The sequence below is a fragment of the Diceros bicornis genome, chromosome 29 (genome assembly GCF_020826845.1).
Source record: "Diceros bicornis minor isolate mBicDic1 chromosome 29, mDicBic1.mat.cur, whole genome shotgun sequence".
Taxonomy (NCBI): Eukaryota; Metazoa; Chordata; class Mammalia; order Perissodactyla; family Rhinocerotidae; genus Diceros; species Diceros bicornis.
The window spans coordinates 6,957,427-6,976,686 of record NC_080768.1 but is presented as its reverse complement, the minus strand read 5'-3'; the positions used below and the strand labels follow the sequence as shown (position 1 = coordinate 6,976,686).

General features: G+C 39.5%; 1 protein-coding gene across 1 annotated transcript; it reads left to right on the top strand.

Annotated features, from left to right (window-relative positions):
• The first annotated feature begins 2,448 nt into the window (after positions 1-2,448).
• On the top strand, positions 2,449-8,504 carry LOC131394112 (sperm-associated antigen 11B-like). Its single transcript, XM_058525378.1, has 3 exons — positions 2,449-2,503; positions 3,429-3,578; positions 8,371-8,504. The coding sequence occupies exons 1-3, from the start codon at positions 2,449-2,451 to the stop codon at positions 8,502-8,504; spliced, it is 339 nt and encodes a 112-aa protein (XP_058381361.1).
• Positions 8,505-19,260: the final 10,756 nt, after the last annotated feature.

The window sequence follows — 19,260 nt, the reverse complement described above, 5'->3', positions numbered from 1 at the left end:
CACTTCATAATTTATACATTTGTATTATTTGAAGTTGAAAGATCAATGGAGCAAATATCAGGGTGAGCAGATCTGCCACCCAGGTCTTTCTTGGAGAAAGGAAACATGCAGGGGTGGGATTTCCAGCAATGGCACATCCTCTTTCTTGCCTCTCAAGAGGCATCCCATTAAGTCCTGGAAGATATGACTGTGCGATATGCAGGGATATGCAATGCAGAACATCTTCAGCAATGCTGCCTCTATCTTTTTACTTTACCCCACCTACTTGGTTCAAATAAATCAAGATCTCACATACTAAGCATCTCAGTTTCATGGACAAAATAAAAATTGAAGGAAGAGTTAGAACCACTGATTGGAATATTCTTGAATGGGTTCTATCCTCCCCTCAGGGTGTCTGTGGCTTTCAAAAGGCCAGTTGTTTGATGATTTTTCTAGAACATAGAATGCTGGGAAGAGAACTGGAGTTCAGGACATTGTCCTGTTAGGACAGATGCCACACCAGCTGCCTTTACAACGACTTCACTTCCCTTTGTCTGTCAAAAAGGAGGACTAGCATTTTGTTGGTCTCTCCTTTTCAAAGTTTTTCTTTCAGAAGTATTGAGAAGGCTTATTTTATCTTAAGATCTGGACAGAGGAAGTGAGACATGACTGTGCTTAGATCAATGTCTTCATCTAATTAGATCAAATGATTTTAATGAATTAGAACAATTCTTTAGCTGAGTGTTAGTTATCAAATACTGTTACATTTTTATTCATGATTCATCACTATTAATGTCTGAATATTAATATAGGCTTTCCTTTTTTCCCTTTTTATGGAGAAGATAAGGATCTGTAGGAATAAGTAGACTACATCCTCTAAAGCTTGTGTCATTTTTACAAAGGTCTGAATTCTACACTTAAATATATATAAACACAACTGTAAGAAAGAGCTTCTTGACTAGAGTATAAAAGAAAAAAATAGTGTGTAGGGGAGGGGATAAGAGAAAACTTCACTGACAGTTGAGGTTACAGCAGCTCTCCACCTAGCTTCTTGAACTTCTGCTTTTGTCAGAATCTGGTGGCCATGGTGATTAACAGCCCTTATCAAGTTCCAGTTGCCTCCCATCTCCACCAGTGTACTCGATGTCCTCTTCAGATTGGAGGATTTCCTAGTACCTAAAAATAGAAGGATATGAATGATCTTATTCTATCTCTGACTAGCACCTCCATGATCCCTAATATTGAATTTGTCCTGAGACCTAGAGTAATGGTTGTTGCATGTTCATGATGCTGGGATACCTCTGTGTACATCTGTTCATAGCTCCGAACCTTCTCTACCTCATTGTTGCTTCCCTGGGTGTTCGAGTCTCTGCTGTGGTTTCTGCCTCTTTCTCCAGCCACTCTCACCTTTCTCCAGGTAGAGTATAAGTACTTTCATTTACACAAATGATTTAAGACATTTTCTCTGTCTGGACCAAAATGGCACATGCAAATGAGACCAATGGGATAAACACTACCCTTTCCAGCATCACTGATGTCATATTGGATGTCAGATAGTTATAACATCTTGAACCAGAGCCTACACTTCTCCCGTTGAGTCCAGAGCAGGCTGCTTGGGCTGTGCCTTCCTGAGACAATGCAGCAAAACAAAACCTCATGCCTGCTGAGAAGAAGGGGAAGGAGCAGGGAAAAAAAGAGTTTTTGGCTTAGTTATTACTAGAAGAGAAAACCCAGACTCAACTAAAAAACTTTTTAAAGCAGAGTTTTATTGGACCCAATGGCATCAATACTCAGGCATCTAGGGAAAAGAGCATGGAAAGGAGAGAAAGAAATGAAGAGAGTGAGATAAATGAAAATTGAAAGGCGGAGGGTAAAAGGAGCTGGTGGAGTGGTGGAGGAAGCCAGGGAGGGGGAGAGACTCAAGGGAGAAAGAACAGGGTTGAGAATGTGGAATGGCTTTGGAACTACCTACATAATTTTGGGAATGACAATTTTGAAAATCAGGTCAGACCTGAAATGTTTTATTTTTCTGCATGATTTTTTACACTAAAATAAATATGTTCAGAAGACAGAATAGAAGCCATATGACAACTGTATTTATGTCACCATTGAACAAATAACAGTGCTTTAATGTGAAGCACTTGAGGAAATTGATTTTATTTTAATTACATACTTGTTTTGCCTTTCTCTTTCCACTTTCTGCTATTTCTATCTTTCTCTGTTCTTTCTTATTCACCAAACCCACCCAAAGCATTCAGGCATATCATTTACTTCCCGAGAAAAATGGCTCAATGTTTGTTCTGTTAACAGTGGGAATATAATGCACCTACGTGTGTCCTTTGTGACTGAGAAATTATTCTGGAACGCAGCTCTTCCTGGGCCCCAGGCCCACTCCCCTGTTCAGCACTATAAAGGAGGCCCTGCTCCCTGCCCACCTCAACCTTCCCAGCTTGCAGTCATCTCAGAGACATGAAGCGATTCCTCACTCCATTCATCCTTCTCCTCCCGGCCCTGCTGTTTCCAGGTAAATCAAAAATGTGAACTGTGCCTGGGGTGAGGGTCTCTCCAATGGTCACTTCTGGGATGGGAGTCCCGGCTGGGCAGTGAGATACTGGGCCCTGGGAGCCCATTTCCTGGTGGGGTTTAGGCAGGAGTCTCTAGCTGGGTTTGCAAATGATTCTTTGAACATGCTGATGGCATAATTTCCCAGGAGAGAAGGTCCCTCCCTAAACTCCACTTTCTTATCCTTTTAACACTCCCCTTCCCCTTACAGAGAAGGCCAGTCTGTGTCAGGAAGGACACTGGGGGAGAGCTCAACAACTATTTTGGTGACTCCCTAGGAGAATGTTCAGCATGCCTTCCACGAGGTACTCAGGCTCCAGGATCTTTTCACACATCATTCACCTCTTTGTCTCTCTGGCTTTCTCTCTCTCTCACACACACACACGCACAAATACAAACAACATTCGCCTTCCTTCCAACCCACTCCATCCCATGATCCACTTCCTCTTCTTTCACAGCTTTAATGAGGTATAATTGTTATACAAAGAATTACATATGCTTAATGTGTACAATTTGATGAACTTGGACACATGTGGACACTTGTGGTACCATCACCACAGCTGAGAGAACAGATGTCTCTAACACCTCCCAAGTGTCCTTGTGGCTCTTTGGTTTTTGTGGTAAGAACACAACATGAGATCTCCCCTCTTAACAAATATTGAAGTTCACAACACTGTATTGTTAACTGCAGGCCCTGCGCTGTACAGCAGGTCCCTGGAACATATCCATCTTACATGAGTGAAACTTCACACCAACTGAGCGACAACTCTCGACACCCTTCCCTCCTCCACATTGACACACTTCTTAGACGACATGTACCAAATCCTCATGGTTTAGCTGAACGGAGAGCTCTAAAAATTCTCTGCTGCTTATTTACTCTTAACCAGGATTATCCAGAGCCAGATATATTAACCAGCAAGGCACTGAAGGTCCCAGAGAACCTAGGGAAGAGTCCCATGGACAAGGAACAAATGGATCTCACTTGTTACACCACCAAGTAAAACGCTACCTCTTACCACGCACTCCCCCTTTCGAGGGTAAGTAAAAAAGTGCATGTCAATTTCATCAACCCCAGAAATCCTTAGTGAATGAATAGATTGGAAGGTGACTCTGTGGGGTGGGGGGTGGAACAGTGATCAACAGTGAGGACAGGCTGTGTTTCCAGAAGATGCTATGTGGATGGCTTAGGCTGCCCTACCTGTCAGAAAGGTCATAGGGGGTCTTACAGCCTCCTCTGAAACTGGATTACTGAAGGTCTTGTGAAATGTGAGAGCATTGGGAGGCTGAGAGGCAAAAGTATGTGAGGCCACTTCTCTGACTTCACACAAACCCAATACCAATAGGAGATGCTACTGAGTAAGACATCCTCTCCTGCCAGATTGAACCCTACTCCCTTGGCCTTGGAGTTCATTCAGTCTACAGGAATTTGCTAAATACTTGCTATACGCCAGGTGACCAATCAAGGCTCAGGGAGTGCCTTCCGGGGTGGGGTGGCAGAGGAGGGACAATGATGTCAGGCTACTGGGATGAGGAGGAATATAGGGAAGGACGAAGAACAAAGAGTCCAAGGCCACTTCTCTGGTCAGTCCTAAACCCCTCTCCAGGCCAGCTTCAAATCCATAAGGACCCAGAGGAGACAGTAATTTCCAAGCTGTCCTTACTCCCAAACTCATTCCTGACCCTAAACACGCAAAATGAGGCTGGAAGCTGTGTAGGCAAGAACAAGGAGGACAAGAGAGTGTTGGCAAAGGATAGCTAGAAATTAAAGTCCTGGCGACTATAATCCCTGCATTATCCTAGCCTCTTTTCCATCCCTTTGGATGTGACCCTTGGATCCAAGGGATTCATCAGTTTTGTTCTCCTCCCAAAGGAAGGGAAAAAGAAAATTCAGTGACAGTGCAACAAATACAAACAATATGAGGCAGTGTCATTTAGTCTAACAGCAAATCTATGAGACAGGATTGTTATTGCCATTTGGTTACTGAGGGGACTGAGGAGATGTGAAATAATTTGTCCAAGATCATGCAGCTAGTAAATGACAGAGTCAAGACTTAAACCTGGGTCTTCCTAAACGGGAGATGCAAAGGAGACGCTGTTGCTGCTTTGGAATGGGCCTGCATTCCTAGGGATTTGGGGTGGGGAGACTGTGTACTTTCTGTGGTCCAGATTTCAGTCTCACACAGGAGTCCTTTTGGTCTTGTTGAAGAGGGACACTGTTGAGGCCATGAGACATCAGTGACAACTTGCTTTAGATGTCACCAGAAAACGAGTGGCTTAGGAAGGAGTAAGCCATGAGCTGGAGTGGAGCTGCGTTCTCCTGCCAGCTGACTCCAAAACACAAAGTCAGCTTATAACAGAACAAATCAATAAGAAACTCTGCTCTCCGTACTCCTCATCCTCCCTTCTCTATTATAAGGCTAAGAGGTGTCAGAAAGCTCAGTAATCCAGGCAAGGGAAGAAGAGTATAAATTTCAAGGAACACAGCCTATTGCTGACCACATTCCATGCCTTGCATGCAGCAGCACTGAGCAGTCAACTTCAGGGAAGTTGTATGGGCTTCCTGGGGCTCTGTCATTGTGTCTTTACAACATAAAGGTTAGCTCGTACAAAGGAAAAGGAAGAGTGATTGAATTGTTCTCATTCACATATCTTTGTATGTATGTATGTATGTATGTATGGGTGTGTGTTGGGGGGGTTAGTTAACAGGGATGTTTCCTGGAGCTGCAGGAGAGAAAAGGTGGAGGAACCAAGGCTGGTGCTATAGGAGGATGCTGTTGGCAAAATCACCAAGCACAGGGAAGGGAGAAGGCATGTGAGCCATAAAAAGAGGCATGACACAGAGACAATTGCCTTGGAGATTGACCTTGAATGTTCTCAAGATGGTTCATTGATTGTGACCCACCTGCTGGACATTCTGGACCACACAATTTCTGTGTTTCCTTCATGCTCTGCCTGAGTCTCTACATCAGCATGAAAGCTTGTGGGAAATGTAAACCTCAGCAGAGAATAAGGTCCAAGAGAGCAGGGGTCAACTGCTATGTTCACTGTGCAAAGTCAGAAATCTAGAACAAGACTTAGCATATTATAGGTCCTCAATAATGATGTCTTGAGTGAATGATCAGATAAATTGGTTTTGCTTAATGAGAAAATTGTGCAATGGACAATATTTTTTTATGAACTTTATTGTCTTTATTGCAACATGAGATTCATAACATTAGATCATTATGTCTTATGAGTTACTGTGCCAATCCATATGACTAAGACATTATCACAAGTACTAATGATAATAATAATAATAATAATAATAATAATAATATTTATACACAGCTCACTTTGTGCTTGTCTGTTCTAAATGCTTGCCATAAATTCATTTAATCTTCACAATAGCCTTAGGAGGTAAATACTATTAATATCCCCACTTTGCAGATGAGTAAATGAAGAAGGCTCATGGACTTTCTCCAGGTGATGAGAGAGCTAGTTAAAAGCTAGGCCAGCCAAATGGTCTCCAAAGACTCTACAGTCTTTCTTTTTATTGTTCTTACTGACTTGCTAGAAGATTCTAGGGACAGAGACTTCTAAGACCCAAGTATGTCCCAACCAATTTAATTGTTATAATAACGATTTGCATATAATAAACACCTACTGTGTGCAGGTACTTTGCTAGACATCATACAAATGTAGAGCATGAGTTTTATCATCTCCACTTGACGATCAAGGAGTTCGCAGATCCTTGAAGAACAGCCTTCTCTAAATCACACACCACCTAAATAGCAGAAAAAACTGTTTGAATTCAGAACTATTTTCCTCTAGAGCATATAATATAACCCCCTCTCATTTCAATTCATGGTACCAGTTTTATTAATTGTTTAGAATTAAGTTTAGTGGCTCGAGATGCAGATTGACAGGGGCTGGAGGGAAAATCCTGGTTTGGACTGTGTGTAGCTGCAATAAGAATAGTCTCCTTTTGTTGGTGGAAAGTATATGTCCATTTCTGTTTCCCGTTGGAAGAGGTCTAGATAGGAAACCAGAAAATTATGAAAATCTATGTTAAAATAACTTTAAAACAAGTGAAATATGTAATCATGAGACAGGAATACTTAAGGGAACACATAACTCCCTTAAAACACTTAAGAGCCATTCTTTAGCCAACAAGCAGGATTATTTTGAGTAGATCCAGAAGACTAAGCAAAACCAGACAGTTTATAAAGAAGTTTTGAATACTAACAAGAAAAGGATTCTTAACAATGATTGTTTTACAACTTTGGCACAGGATGACTAGAAAAATGTGAAAGTTATTAGCAGTGTTTAGATGATTTGGGGTTCATCTGCCAGAGATGGCATACAGGAAATAATTCCTGCATCATGTTGGGGATTTAACTAGACAGATAATAGGCCTGAATAAAGAATCAGTCTCTTGGAAGAAACAGAGCTATACATATGGAGTTGATTTTATAGATTTTAACATGAAACTCTGAATCATATGAGATTTCTAAAATAATCAAAGGTATAGGAGTAGAAAATAGAATGGTGTTTCTAGGGGATAAGTGGTGGGGGAAATAAATGGGGAGTTGTTGTTCAATAGGTATACAGTTTCAGTTCTGCTACATTAATAAATTCTAGAGGTCTGCTGTGAGATATGGTGCCTATAGTTAACAATGTGGTATTGTGCATTTAAAAATTTGTTAAGAGAGTAGATCTTATGTTAAGCATTCTCACCGTAAGAGAAACAAAAACAAAATGAAACAGAAAAAAAACAAAGAGATGAAAGGAAATTTTTGGAGGTGATAGATATGTTTATTACCTTGATTGTGGTGATAGTATCATCGTAGTATGCATATCGTGGGGGTATATAATCAAACTGTATACATTAAATATGCTCAGTCTTCTGTATATTAAAAGGTCACCACTACTGGTCAGAGATGAAGAGATAAGAAAATAATTTTAGGTGAAAAAATATTAGGAAGAGGGCAATGTGTTTTCTCATTTAAGTTGTCTGAAGATAAATCTCAAGTCAGTGACAAACCCTATGATAATCAGAGCATCCTTGGCATGGTGTTCTATCAGAAGTCTTCCCCAGCCAGACAGTTATCACTAATTCTCTGATATCATGCCTCTGCTTGCATTGTGTTTTTCTTTTTTTTCTTTTTTTAATGCTTGCCCCTTTCCATTTTCTATCAATTGTCATCATAAGAAATGATTTAGGAGAAAAATTAATGTTTAACAATTTCCTCTCTTGAACTCTAGAGTGAGATAACAATTTCACATTACTCAAATAACTTGGCACATGTTAAGGCCCAAATCGTCTTTCAGGCACTCCCTCATAATGAAGGGGAAAAATAAATAATTTTAACTCTTTAGAACTCTACCCTCTGCTACTCTTTTTCATATGACCTGCCCTAGAGATCTTAACTACTCTCCAGTGATGGCTCAATCCACCACCTCAGAGGACCACTGCATTTCAGTACACATTTGTTGGAGACATCACCTCCCAGTTTATCTCAGAGAGTACTTATCTGTCCCCTTACACAATGTTCCAAATTATTTTAAGTGAAAAATTTATATCATGACACATCTATCACCATTTCATTTCCTAATTGTCTCTAAATTAACAGTTCATTTCTCAGGGAAAGGGAAGTGACCTTTAAGTCAGAATCAAGGATCTGATTTTTACACCATAAGATGGTTGCATGGAAACGTGAGAGATCACATACAAAAGAAACCTGTTTCCTATCCATTGCCATCGCCCACCATATCCCTTCAGGTAAACTGACCACTGTTTGATTCTGGAGATGACCTTAAGAGGCTAATGTTGGATATTTCTTTATACAGAACCTGAACCAGATTTCAAAATTGTCAACTGCAGGAGGAGTGAAGGCTACTGTCAGGAATACTGTAATTATATGGAAGTACAAGTGGGCTACTGCTCTAAGAGAAAAGACGCCTGCTGTTTACATCAGAACTGAGGTTGCTTACACTGGAGCCACAGCTTTGCCCACCTGCCTCTTCTCCTGGGCTGCGTCATCAATCCAGATGCAAGTTGTTGATAGAAAGGGCCAAGCAGAGAGGAGCTCAGGCATTGTCATCTATGTCAGAGAATCTCAACATTTTATTATAGCCAAAGAAAAGAAGAAAACTGGCTACACATGGTCTTAGAGCAAGTGATTTAGCTTGACGTGTACAAAATCTTCAAAATCACATGATTTTGCTGGTAGAAGTGATAAACTTCCATAGGAAAACGTTGAATTAATTTGTTCTTTTATTTTAAAAATATTTTTTGTGTAGCTACTTTTATTCTAGACACTGAGGAATGTAATGCATTGGAAACATGAATATGTGGGGAGATGGACATCAAAAAAAAAATAAAAACAATAAAATGTGACATATTTTATAATGTGGATATATCCAAGGCAATATGTGGAGAAGATAAATATAAGAGAATTAAGAAAGGATTCCTGGGGAAAGTTGAACAGGATTTTGGAGGATGACTAGGAGTTTGTTAAGTGAATGAGTGGCAGAGATTTCCAGGCAAAGGGTACAATTTATAGAAAGGCATGGAGACATGAAAGAATGGTTTTCTAAGTACATGGGGAGAAATTCTGCATAACTACAAAAGAGAAGGACTAATTATAAGTATGAAATGACACTGGTGTAGGAAAATGAGGGGAAATTGTTGAAGAAAACAAATATTGTGCTAAAGACCTTAGACTGTTAAACAAGAGAAGCTTATCATGTGCTCTAGGGGAGTGACATAAAAATATTTTCAATTTTAGAACATTCATTCTAACAAAAGAATTGGGGAGGCACTGGAAATGTGTGAGAATGGAGGCGGGAACACCAGTTAACAGATGATGACAATGGGGAAAGCCCAAATGACTAAGGTGGAGATGATGCTTATGAAGCGGGAACAATTAAGGGGGTTCTAAAGACCCCCTTAATTGAGTTCATAGGGTTGATGATGAAGAAGAAAGGAGAGCATGGGGTAGATGAGTCATGTTTACCAAGGCAATGCCCTCAGGATGAGAGGGAGCAGGAGGAGCACGGAGAGGAGTAGATTGGCCTTGGATAAGTTGGATTTGAAGGCTGTCCTCCTGAATGGGATGTAAATGGACTTGTGTGGATTCCAGGAGAGAGGAAGAGACAAGAAACAAAAAGGTAGAAGTCATTTGCTTGAGGTGGTAACAGAAATCTTGAAAAAGTCTCATAATTTATCACCCAAGGACAGCTTTCTAGGGGAGCAGAGGGACAACACTAAAGAAGGCTAATGTTTAAGTGAAGCATGGAAAATGAGGAGTCATTGAGGGAGATGATGAGGGATCTGAAAGATGAGGAAGAAGGAGGTTTGATGTAATAGAAGGTAGTCCAGGAAAGAAAGTGGAGCCCGAGACAACAGGATGAGATACTGGGAAAAAGTGAAGGATGCCATCTGTCTCCGTGTTATCTCAGCTATGTCTAGCTGAGGGATTGGGCATCAGGGCACCTGGGTCCTAGATCGAGTCCTGTTGGCATGTAGCCTGGGATATTTAGCCTTAGGATGTCAGTGTCTCCTTCTAAGTGATGAGAATAAAAATTTACTCAAGGAAGCTTTTCATTTGTTTCTGGTGTAAGAGTTAAAATAGTGATTAAGTATGAGAGTGAAGTGGGTGAAACATATGTTTATGTGAGGAGATGTTTTTAAAGGAAGCATAAAGTTGAGTGACTGAGAAAGAGATGGAGAAAACTAGAGCCTCCCTGCCAAAAGCACATCTAAATATATCACCATTCTCCTCAAATCTCTCTAATGGTGTCCCTGCCCTCTTGACGCATTCTTTCATTCAACAAACATTTAGTAAGCATCTACAATGCCCCAGGTATTGTTATAGATACAGGAGATCCAATAATGAGCAAAATCCCCCATCTTCTTTTAGCTCACCTTCTAAATCCAGAGACAGACAATAAGCAAGATATGTAAGTAAAATACATGATATATTAGAAAGTGATAAATGATATGGAATAAGAAAAAGCAGGAAGCGAATACTAATGGTCAGGCAAGGGTGTAGGAGTTAGAGAAGGCCTCACTGAGTAAAGATTTAATGGAAGTGAGGGAGTGGGCCCTCCATATGCTGTGTTTGATGGGCAGTGCACCCATCTCCAAGGAGAGGAAGCCTCTCCTCCAAGGAGAGGAAACGACAAACGTCCCGAGGAAGGCACGTGCTTGGCATATTTGAGGACCAGAAAGAGGTTTCCAGCCTGGCTGTAGTGAAGGAAACTAGGAGCAGCGTCAGCTTTGAGGCCAGAGGGGTAGCAGGGTCAGGTAATGAACTCAGAGGTCAGAGTAAGAATTGGGTTTTCACTTTAGGGAAGATAGGAAGCCATTTGGAGTTTGTTTGTTTCTTTGTTTTCCTGTGTTTATAAGGAGCATTTTATAGACAATATTGGGAGTACAGGGTCAAGATCAGACCTGGGCTTTCCCAGGGAAATGACCTTACAACTCTCTTCAGGTTTGTGAGATGAAAACACTGTGCATGTCTTATCTTCTGTCCCTTTAAACCAAGTAAAAGTCACACTGGACAAAGGCCTATTGTGTCATGTGACTCTGATTGCCAATGTGAGCCTGTGACAACTGCTGGTGACTTAGACGTATATTTATTATGATAATTCTAAATTTTCATTTTTCATGTGAACACTGTAAATATCAGCAACTCCCACACTCATTCTTTATCCTTATTTCCTCACTGGAATCCCATCTGAGTATTTCTAATCATCTCTTGAATAGTTTCTCGTGGGAGCCCACACAGACAACTGCACTTCAAAATCCTCCACTTCATCCTCATTCACATTTGCCCCCAGGGTTCCTGATTGTAGTTAACACCACCCAATCGCACAAGTGTCCCTCCTAGTTCAGATCCCCCTCCCTCTCTTTTGGCCACTGCACAACCATGCCCCATGACATTCATCTCTTGGTTCCACTGCATCCCCTTCACTGCCTCCATTGTCAGGTCCCACTGTGGGTTCATGAAGATACTTTGCTGCTGGGTGGAGGGTAGAGGAGCAGGAAAGGCAGAAGCAGAAGACTCATTATGCAGTTTTTGCAATAAGTCGGGTGAGGGATGATAGTGGCTGGGCCATGGAGGTGATAAGGGGTTAAGGTCTGAATGAGAAAAAATAAGAGCCAGCCAGATTTGCTGACACACTGGACATGGGGAGTGAGAGCAAGAGGCGAGTCAAGAATGACTACTGCTCCTACATCCCTAGCATCACTTCTAAAGCCTAACGACACCTCCTCTCCTCCTGACTCCCTGAGTTCCAGGCATGAGGGCCTTTTGTTCCTCAAATGTCACATGACCCTTCTCCCTGACATTCTTTGGTACAAACTGATCTTTTGCTTTGAATTCTTCTAGGCTGCCATGCCCCTTCATTTGACCTTCTCACCTTCAGAGGGAGGTTAAATGTCCTTGCAAAACCGCAGTTAAGTAACGTAGGATTGTCAAATGTCTAATTCCCCACACTACAAGGTGACTTCAGGAGTGCAGGGAGCACATCTGTACCCTTCTCTGCCATACTGCAGTGCCCAGCATGTTTTATACATCATATTCGTTCAATGAGTATTTGTGAGTGAATGAAGGAACGGAGACAGAAGAGTCCTTGGGGCAGAGGGAACTCCACGAGAGATCTCCAGGCCCTTCCCTGTCCTGTGTCACTCTCCCCACAGGCTGGCCTGATTCCCCATCTATGGTCCTCATGATTGCTCCTAACTTTGCTAATCTGACTGAGGGAATTTTTTTTCATAGAGAGAAGTTAGATGCCATGTTAACATACCCTGCCACCTCCAAACGACTGTACCGTGCTTTGCCTGTGTATTTCAATTTCAGTCCTGGGCAGGAATGCAGTGGGAGCACTTTCTGTGGTGGACAGATCATGAGCTTACTATGATGTAGTAACCATCCCAAGGATGTTAGGAGTAAAAAGCATGGCTGGAGTCACAGTTTATAATAAGGGGCAACTAGATAGGCCTCACTTCCCCCTTCTACCCTATGGCTAATAATCGTAAAATATACCCCAGATTTTACTCAGATCTTGAAGGACAGGGAAGATCCCCAGCAACATCTGCTTTTCAAAGTAACCCACCAACAAAAATAAATCTGGGTAAGCAGGCGCCGGGTCTTCCTGTTGTTATATAGAATATTGTAAGCAGTGAGGTAATGGGAGGATGACCTCCATATGCAAACAGAAATATTTACTCCAAGTGACAGTATAGAATACTCTACTCCTCACTAGTAAGACAGTGATCCTGATGGAGGTTGGAGTTGGATGATAGGAAAACCTTGGCTCTGCCAATGGAGACTACCCTAAACTCTGTGGAAAAGGGAATTCCTTCTCTTGAGGCATTGGGAAGAGGGACTGATGGTGTTCTTGTTGAAATGGACTTTCTTAGATGGACAGAACAGAAAGTGGAGCCAGGACAGTGAGCTCCCCTCTGGTCCACCCCTCTTCTCAAATGAGTAATCAATAATCCTTCTATTCTTTCCTAACTAGCTCCTCCAAACCTCCTGAGTCACGAGAAATAGGGCAGCGGAGGTGGAATGGAATGGGTTAGGATAGGCTAAGTGTCACCCGTTGCTTCACTGCTTCATTGTGTGTCTTTCTTTCAGAGTTAGTCTTCCATTACCCACACTTGATCACACTTCATTTCTGCTCTCATATTCCAAGGAGCAAACAGTAAACTTAAGGAAGTTGTGCCTAGTTGTCACTAGGAAAATGGCATTTTCACTGTAACTTTCATTTTTTACTTAAAATGACATCTATGAGATCTCTATAAGCAAGTGTATATAATTTCACCCTTTTTCTTGAAATGGCTGTATAATATTTCACTGTATAGATGTACTGTGCTTATTTTATCACTCCCCTGTTGACAAACACATTGCTACCATTTCTCTGACATTGTAAACAATAATGCAGTAAGCATTTTAGTTCATCCATCTTTAAGAAAATGTATAAGGTACTGAGAGTTGGCATTGTTAAATTAGAGAGTATGTCTGTTTAAAATCTTAATCTACACTAATTATCATTAAAGAGAGTATATCTATTTGTACTCCCATCAGCAGTATATTAAAATATCTGCTTCTCCACACCCTTTTCAACCTCTGATATTATTAAATGCTAAGTAACTATCTTCACTCTGTTGGCTGAAAAATGATAACTCGTTTCTATAATCGGCATATCCTTGATCATTGTAGCTGAGGATTTTTTCATTCATTGATCATTTGTTCCCTTGTGTAAGCTTTAATAACCGTATTGGGTTACAACTTCATTCTTATCTATGTATATCTGCTCTTTTTCTATATGGGTCATTTCATCTTACGTATTATTTCCTTCATTGATTCTCTTCCTTCTTTCTGGAATGCCTATTGTTTAAAGCTTAGTTATCCTGGGAATAGTTTTCCTGTCTATTATCTTTAACCTGTAATTTCTACACCTTTCTCTTTTTGCTTTCTACTTTTCATATTTATTTTTTCTTTTAGATCACCAGTTTCTCCTTTAGTAGTGCCCTTTTCGCTATTATGGGATTTTCAAGTTCAGATATTAGATTTCTATTTATTTTTAAATATTCCTATTTTTACAAATAGTCTTTCTCTTCCTCAAAGTATACTTTTCTCATGTGATCCAGTTCTCATTTTATTGACTAACTGTATCTTCTCAAATTTCATTAAGAATAAATATATATTAAGTTAAAAAAATTCTCTGCATTTTCTCCTTTGAAATGACACCTATTCCAGTTCAGTTCAGTCTCTCCCACCTTTTTAAAGTGTTGATTCCTGCTAAACTTCTAGTAAGTTTATACTGACTGCTAGCCCCTACTTTCTCAATTACCCCAGCTAGGGATGTCTTCTTGTGGGGGAGGTAAGGAAGTGCTGAGGGGAAAGGATGAGTGTGTTCCAGGGACAGAACTGATCTGTTGTTATCTTAGAACTTTGTGTCAAGTGTCTCTTCTCAAAGGAAGTTTCAGGGATATCTTAATAGATCCATAGTGAGGAAATAGTAGATTTTAAATAAACTTGCCATAAAATATTTACAAGTGGTGATTATTTTTAGGCTCAAGTTAATTATTAGTAAACTGTAACTCATGTTACAAAATTTTGAGCCCATCATTTTCTCTACATCTTTCTTTAGCTCTCATGAATTAAAAATCCTTTCTGCTCATAACAAGGAATAAACCATTTTTTTCTTTTTCTTTTTTATATCCATATGAGGTGATGGATGTTAGCTCAACTTACTGTGGCAATTGTTTCACAATATATGTAAATCAAATAATCCATAAGCAATCTATAAATCAAAATTGGGGTGAATTTATCATGAGCCAGATTTGAAGACCATACAGCCCAGGGCCTTCCTTCCCAAGGAAGGAGGGGCATCAAAGAAGTGGGGTGTATACAGTGGTTATATACCATCTTGGAACAAAGAGCATACTTCACATGTGGTAAGAATGTCCCTTTTACAACTGTCACAAGATACTTAGCTGGCACAGGATTTCACACAGCAATTGATGAACACTGCATGTAGCAGGTCTGTGGTCTCAAGCTGGGTGGTCACAGCAGGTCAGCAATCAATTCCTAGCCTAGACATAGATGCTTATCCTTAAGGAAATGACAATGTGGGGGAAGTTACATCTTTCTTTATCTTAAAAGGCTTTGTTCTTGTCTTTGGGTTGTAGTGAATACTTAAAGCAGATATACAATGCATGCTCAATGGCCACATCAAGCTCTTTTGGGAAAAAAAGGTCAAGCCAAATTAGTTTTACACCAAATGGCTTCCTCATACACTTCAGTATATCCTATTGTTTGCCATTTATTTATCAAATCATTATGTTGTAGGCCTTAAACTTATATAGTGCTACATGACAATTGTATCTCAATAAAACTGCAGAAAGGAAAAAAAAGAGAATCCTTTCTGATGTCAATTATAGCTCAATAAAACCAGAAAAATTAAAAAGGAAGGAGATGCTATGAACGTAAAAAAAAAATCCTTTCTGATATTGTTATGTATGCATGTATGGGTTAAAATCAGGATTCCAGAGCTCAGAGTGACAAAACTAGGTACATAGACCTCTTTCCAGAATGCTGCCTTTCCAGTCTCCTTTCTGAATAAATATGTTCCATACTTAATTCACACATGGCACATTCACATGTGGCTGATACCCAGGGATGATGAAGATATGATGAAACTAGTACTTACATGCAAAAGCAGAAGCATTGCCAACTTATAGAACCTCTTTCTGAATCAATTTTAAATGTGTGTGTAAGACAGCAAATACTTGTATTCATTTACTCAGTTATTCTGCTTCTCAGAAAATACTCTTCAATGGGTATAAAGTTCCAATTATATAAGATGAACAGATTCTATAGATCTGCTGTACAACATTGTGCCTATAGTTAACAATACTGTAACGTGCATTTAAAAATTTGTGAAGAGGGGAAAACTCATGTTAAGTGTTCTTACCTTATTTAAATTAAAAAGAAAAATGTAAAAACAAAATTATTCTCAGGAAAATAAAATTATCCTCAGTTTGTAAAAATTAAAAACAAAATTCAATTAAAAAAATTAAAGTAAAATTATCCTCAAGAAGTAAAAATATTTGGAGAAACATTTTGAAAAAAAATCTAAATTTTCAAAATGGAGCAATGCCTTAGAAAACTATGGTACACCTACTTAAAGGGGTGTTCCATATTACTTAGGTATAATAAACATAAAAGCAAATAAAAATATAAAAATGCAAAATAAAAATTTCAAGATAATTTTCTATCTTAGAAATTATAGGTGAAAATGTTCATATATTTGATGTTAAGTTAATTGTGAAAAATATGTCCAAAAGGAAAAAAAAATTATTTTCCAAAGTTAAGATTATAGGTGATTTTTTAATTATTTAATCTTTAAAAATATCCTGTCAAGTTATTGCATTACTCTTAAGTTTTAGATATGCCTTTAAAAAGATGAAATTGATGTGCCTAAGGACAAATATACATGCATATACAAAGACATAATTCCATCCTAGGGAAAGACATTCTATAGTAGCCTTAAGTTGCCTCCAGGAAGTCATACATTTAACATAAGAACTTCCTGGGCATTAAGATTGTAAAACATTAAATCATGTTACCCGCAGAGATTTTGGAACTTACTTTGGGATTCATAAGCAAAGGTAAAAACTGATTTTTTCCTACCACTCTGTGGTAATTTTTGCAGTTCTGCTTGGATACAAAGGACTGAAGATGATGGCCTCTCGAGGTCAGTTCTGAGCCAGCAACTCTACTACTTATACCTGTGCTGTTGTTTTCACAGAAGCCTGCTTAGTGCAGGACCCTGAGTGATGATGAGGCTTTATGGACGCCAATTGTACCCGTGGTGGGAAGACATCCTTTAGCCAGTAGGTTGTTTCAGGTCATTACAGAGCCAGTCATAACACACCTGACTGCCTCCCTTTCTGCTCTCCACACCCACCATCCACACACAGTGTCCTGCCCTCCCACTGCACCCCTAGAAGCCTCCATGTGCTTTGATCTCTCTGACTCATCCATTCTCCAGAGATTCCCTTTCGTCAGGAAGTTTACTTCCTCCTCAATGCCAAGGTCTGCTGGGGCAGGGAGGAGGCAGGGGGCAGGCTCAGTCAGTCATAACCCCATTTGCCTTTCTATGACTTTAATAATGGCCTCACCCAGTCATTTCTTCCTGTCCACACATGTGGTGGTCACCATAGCCCTGTAGGCTTGGCCTACTCTGACTTGCTTACCCTTATCTCTTTGGTCATAGAATTTGACCTTACTGGACCCAAGGAATCCCTTATAAATAAGAACAAAATTTAAAATTAATATGTCAAAATGAAGGGAAACTGAATGATTGTTAGCTGTACAGGGGGTCATAATATGGAGGATTATAGGAAGAACTTAAAGAATTGAGTCAGGACAGTGGAAAGAAAGCCCCAAAGGAGTTTCCAGGGTGAGGAGGAAAGGAGGTTGGGTATGCTGATTAGTCACTTTTTGTCTTTATTTGAAACTACAGAATAAAACAAAAGGAAGCCACTGGAGAAAGAAACCATGTGGATTCTAGGATGAGAGGAAGCCAGTGGGAAGATCAATCCAAGGATATATTGTGGTAAGAACTCTTAGCCAAAGAATAAGAACAACTGCCCACAGCCAGAGTCAGGTGATGGGGAGCCCATTTTATTATTTCACTTGGTCTAAACCCAAGGTCTGTGTTGATGTAATTCAGATGGTTAGGAACCAAGCACTGGATGTAAGCTTATGAAGAATAAAGAAACTGGTCTTATAGACAATGAAGACACTCCTCCATGGTTTTTTGGAGAATTTGAAATAATTCCACTGAAACAGTGAAGGCTGAAAATTCTGCTTATTTCTCCAGGAATGAAAATGAGGACATGAAATTCTGTATGTGGTGAAATGGACATATCATGAGGTAAGAAATGCTTCGGTCAAGGTGAAGATCCAGTTTGGTCTGAGGAAATATAAGTATGAATGTAAGTATGACTTTGAGATGGGAAAGATGAATTTAACCAACCACCAGCTGCTTTTCACTGGCAGATGTAACTTCTGGAATCAACAGAATGGCAAAGCCATAGAGTTTTAATGCTGAAGGACACAATCATGCTTTCTGTCCACAGAATGATGAGTATCATTTGCAACAAGGACACATGAAAATGGGTTTGAACATGGCCAATTTAAAAGAAGAAATTAGCATCTGACATTCCTTTTCTCAAAAAAAAAAAAAAAAAGCAATGTGACATAAGAAAAAGTAAATTTTATGATATTTTTAAGAATGACACTTGGATGAAATATTTTTTGATTCCTTGAATATTTCAGAATGATTTTCTCTTTTACCCACAAAAGATAATGAGTCATGGAACCAAGTCCTTGCAACACAATTTTTCTCTTAAAATCTCAAAGGCACTATTCCTCATAATGATGTAGTGTAAGAGACACAGAAGGCAGATCTACTTTTGTTCTTTCATAAGATGCTCAATTTTTTTTTTTGAGAAGGTTTTGTCCTGAGCTAATATCTGTTTCTCATCTTCTTCTTTTTGATTGAGGAAGATTGTCCCTGAGCTAACATCTATGCCAGTCTTGATCCATTTTTTGTACGTGGGATGCCAGCATAGCATGGCTTGATGAACAGTGTGTAGGTCTGCACCTTGGATCCAAATCTGCGAACCCCAGGCCACCAAAGCAGAGGTTGTGAACTTATCCACTAAGCCACCAGGCCAGCTCCAAGGATACTTGATTTTTCTAGGTTACTTTTTTCTTTTATTTATGCTTCAAACATTTCATTAAGGCATATTTAGCCACAATTCTCATTTTATTGGTTTTATCTGAAACCTAGAAAACCTATTAACTGGCTTATTCTGGTAATTTTATAATTCATAAATGATTTTAAAATTGTATTTTAACATTATTTTTTAAAAAATTTAATTATAATGTGATTAGAACACAGCATGATATCTAGCCTCTTAACAAAATTTAAGTATTGTTGACTATAAAGTACAATGTTGTACAGCAGATCTCTAAAGCTTATTCCTCTTACTTAACTGAAACTTTACACATATTAATAACTCCCCATTTCCCCTCCCTCCAGTCTTCAGTGACCACCATTCAACATTACTTCTTCTTTGAATATTTTCTATTTCCTTCTCAGGAATACCATGGACTTTAGGTTGACTCTCCTTCCTCTGACTTTTGT

Coding starts and splice junctions, on each gene's coding strand:
- LOC131394112 (XM_058525378.1), top strand. CDS start 2,449: ATGAAGCGATTCCTCACTCCATTCATCCTTCTCCTCCCGGCCCTGCTG. Junction 2,504..3,428: donor CCCGGCCCTGCTGTTTCCAG/GTAAATCAAAAA, acceptor ACTCTTAACCAG/GATTATCCAGAGCCAGATAT. Junction 3,579..8,370: donor ACGCACTCCCCCTTTCGAGG/GTAAGTAAAAAA, acceptor TTCTTTATACAG/AACCTGAACCAGATTTCAAA.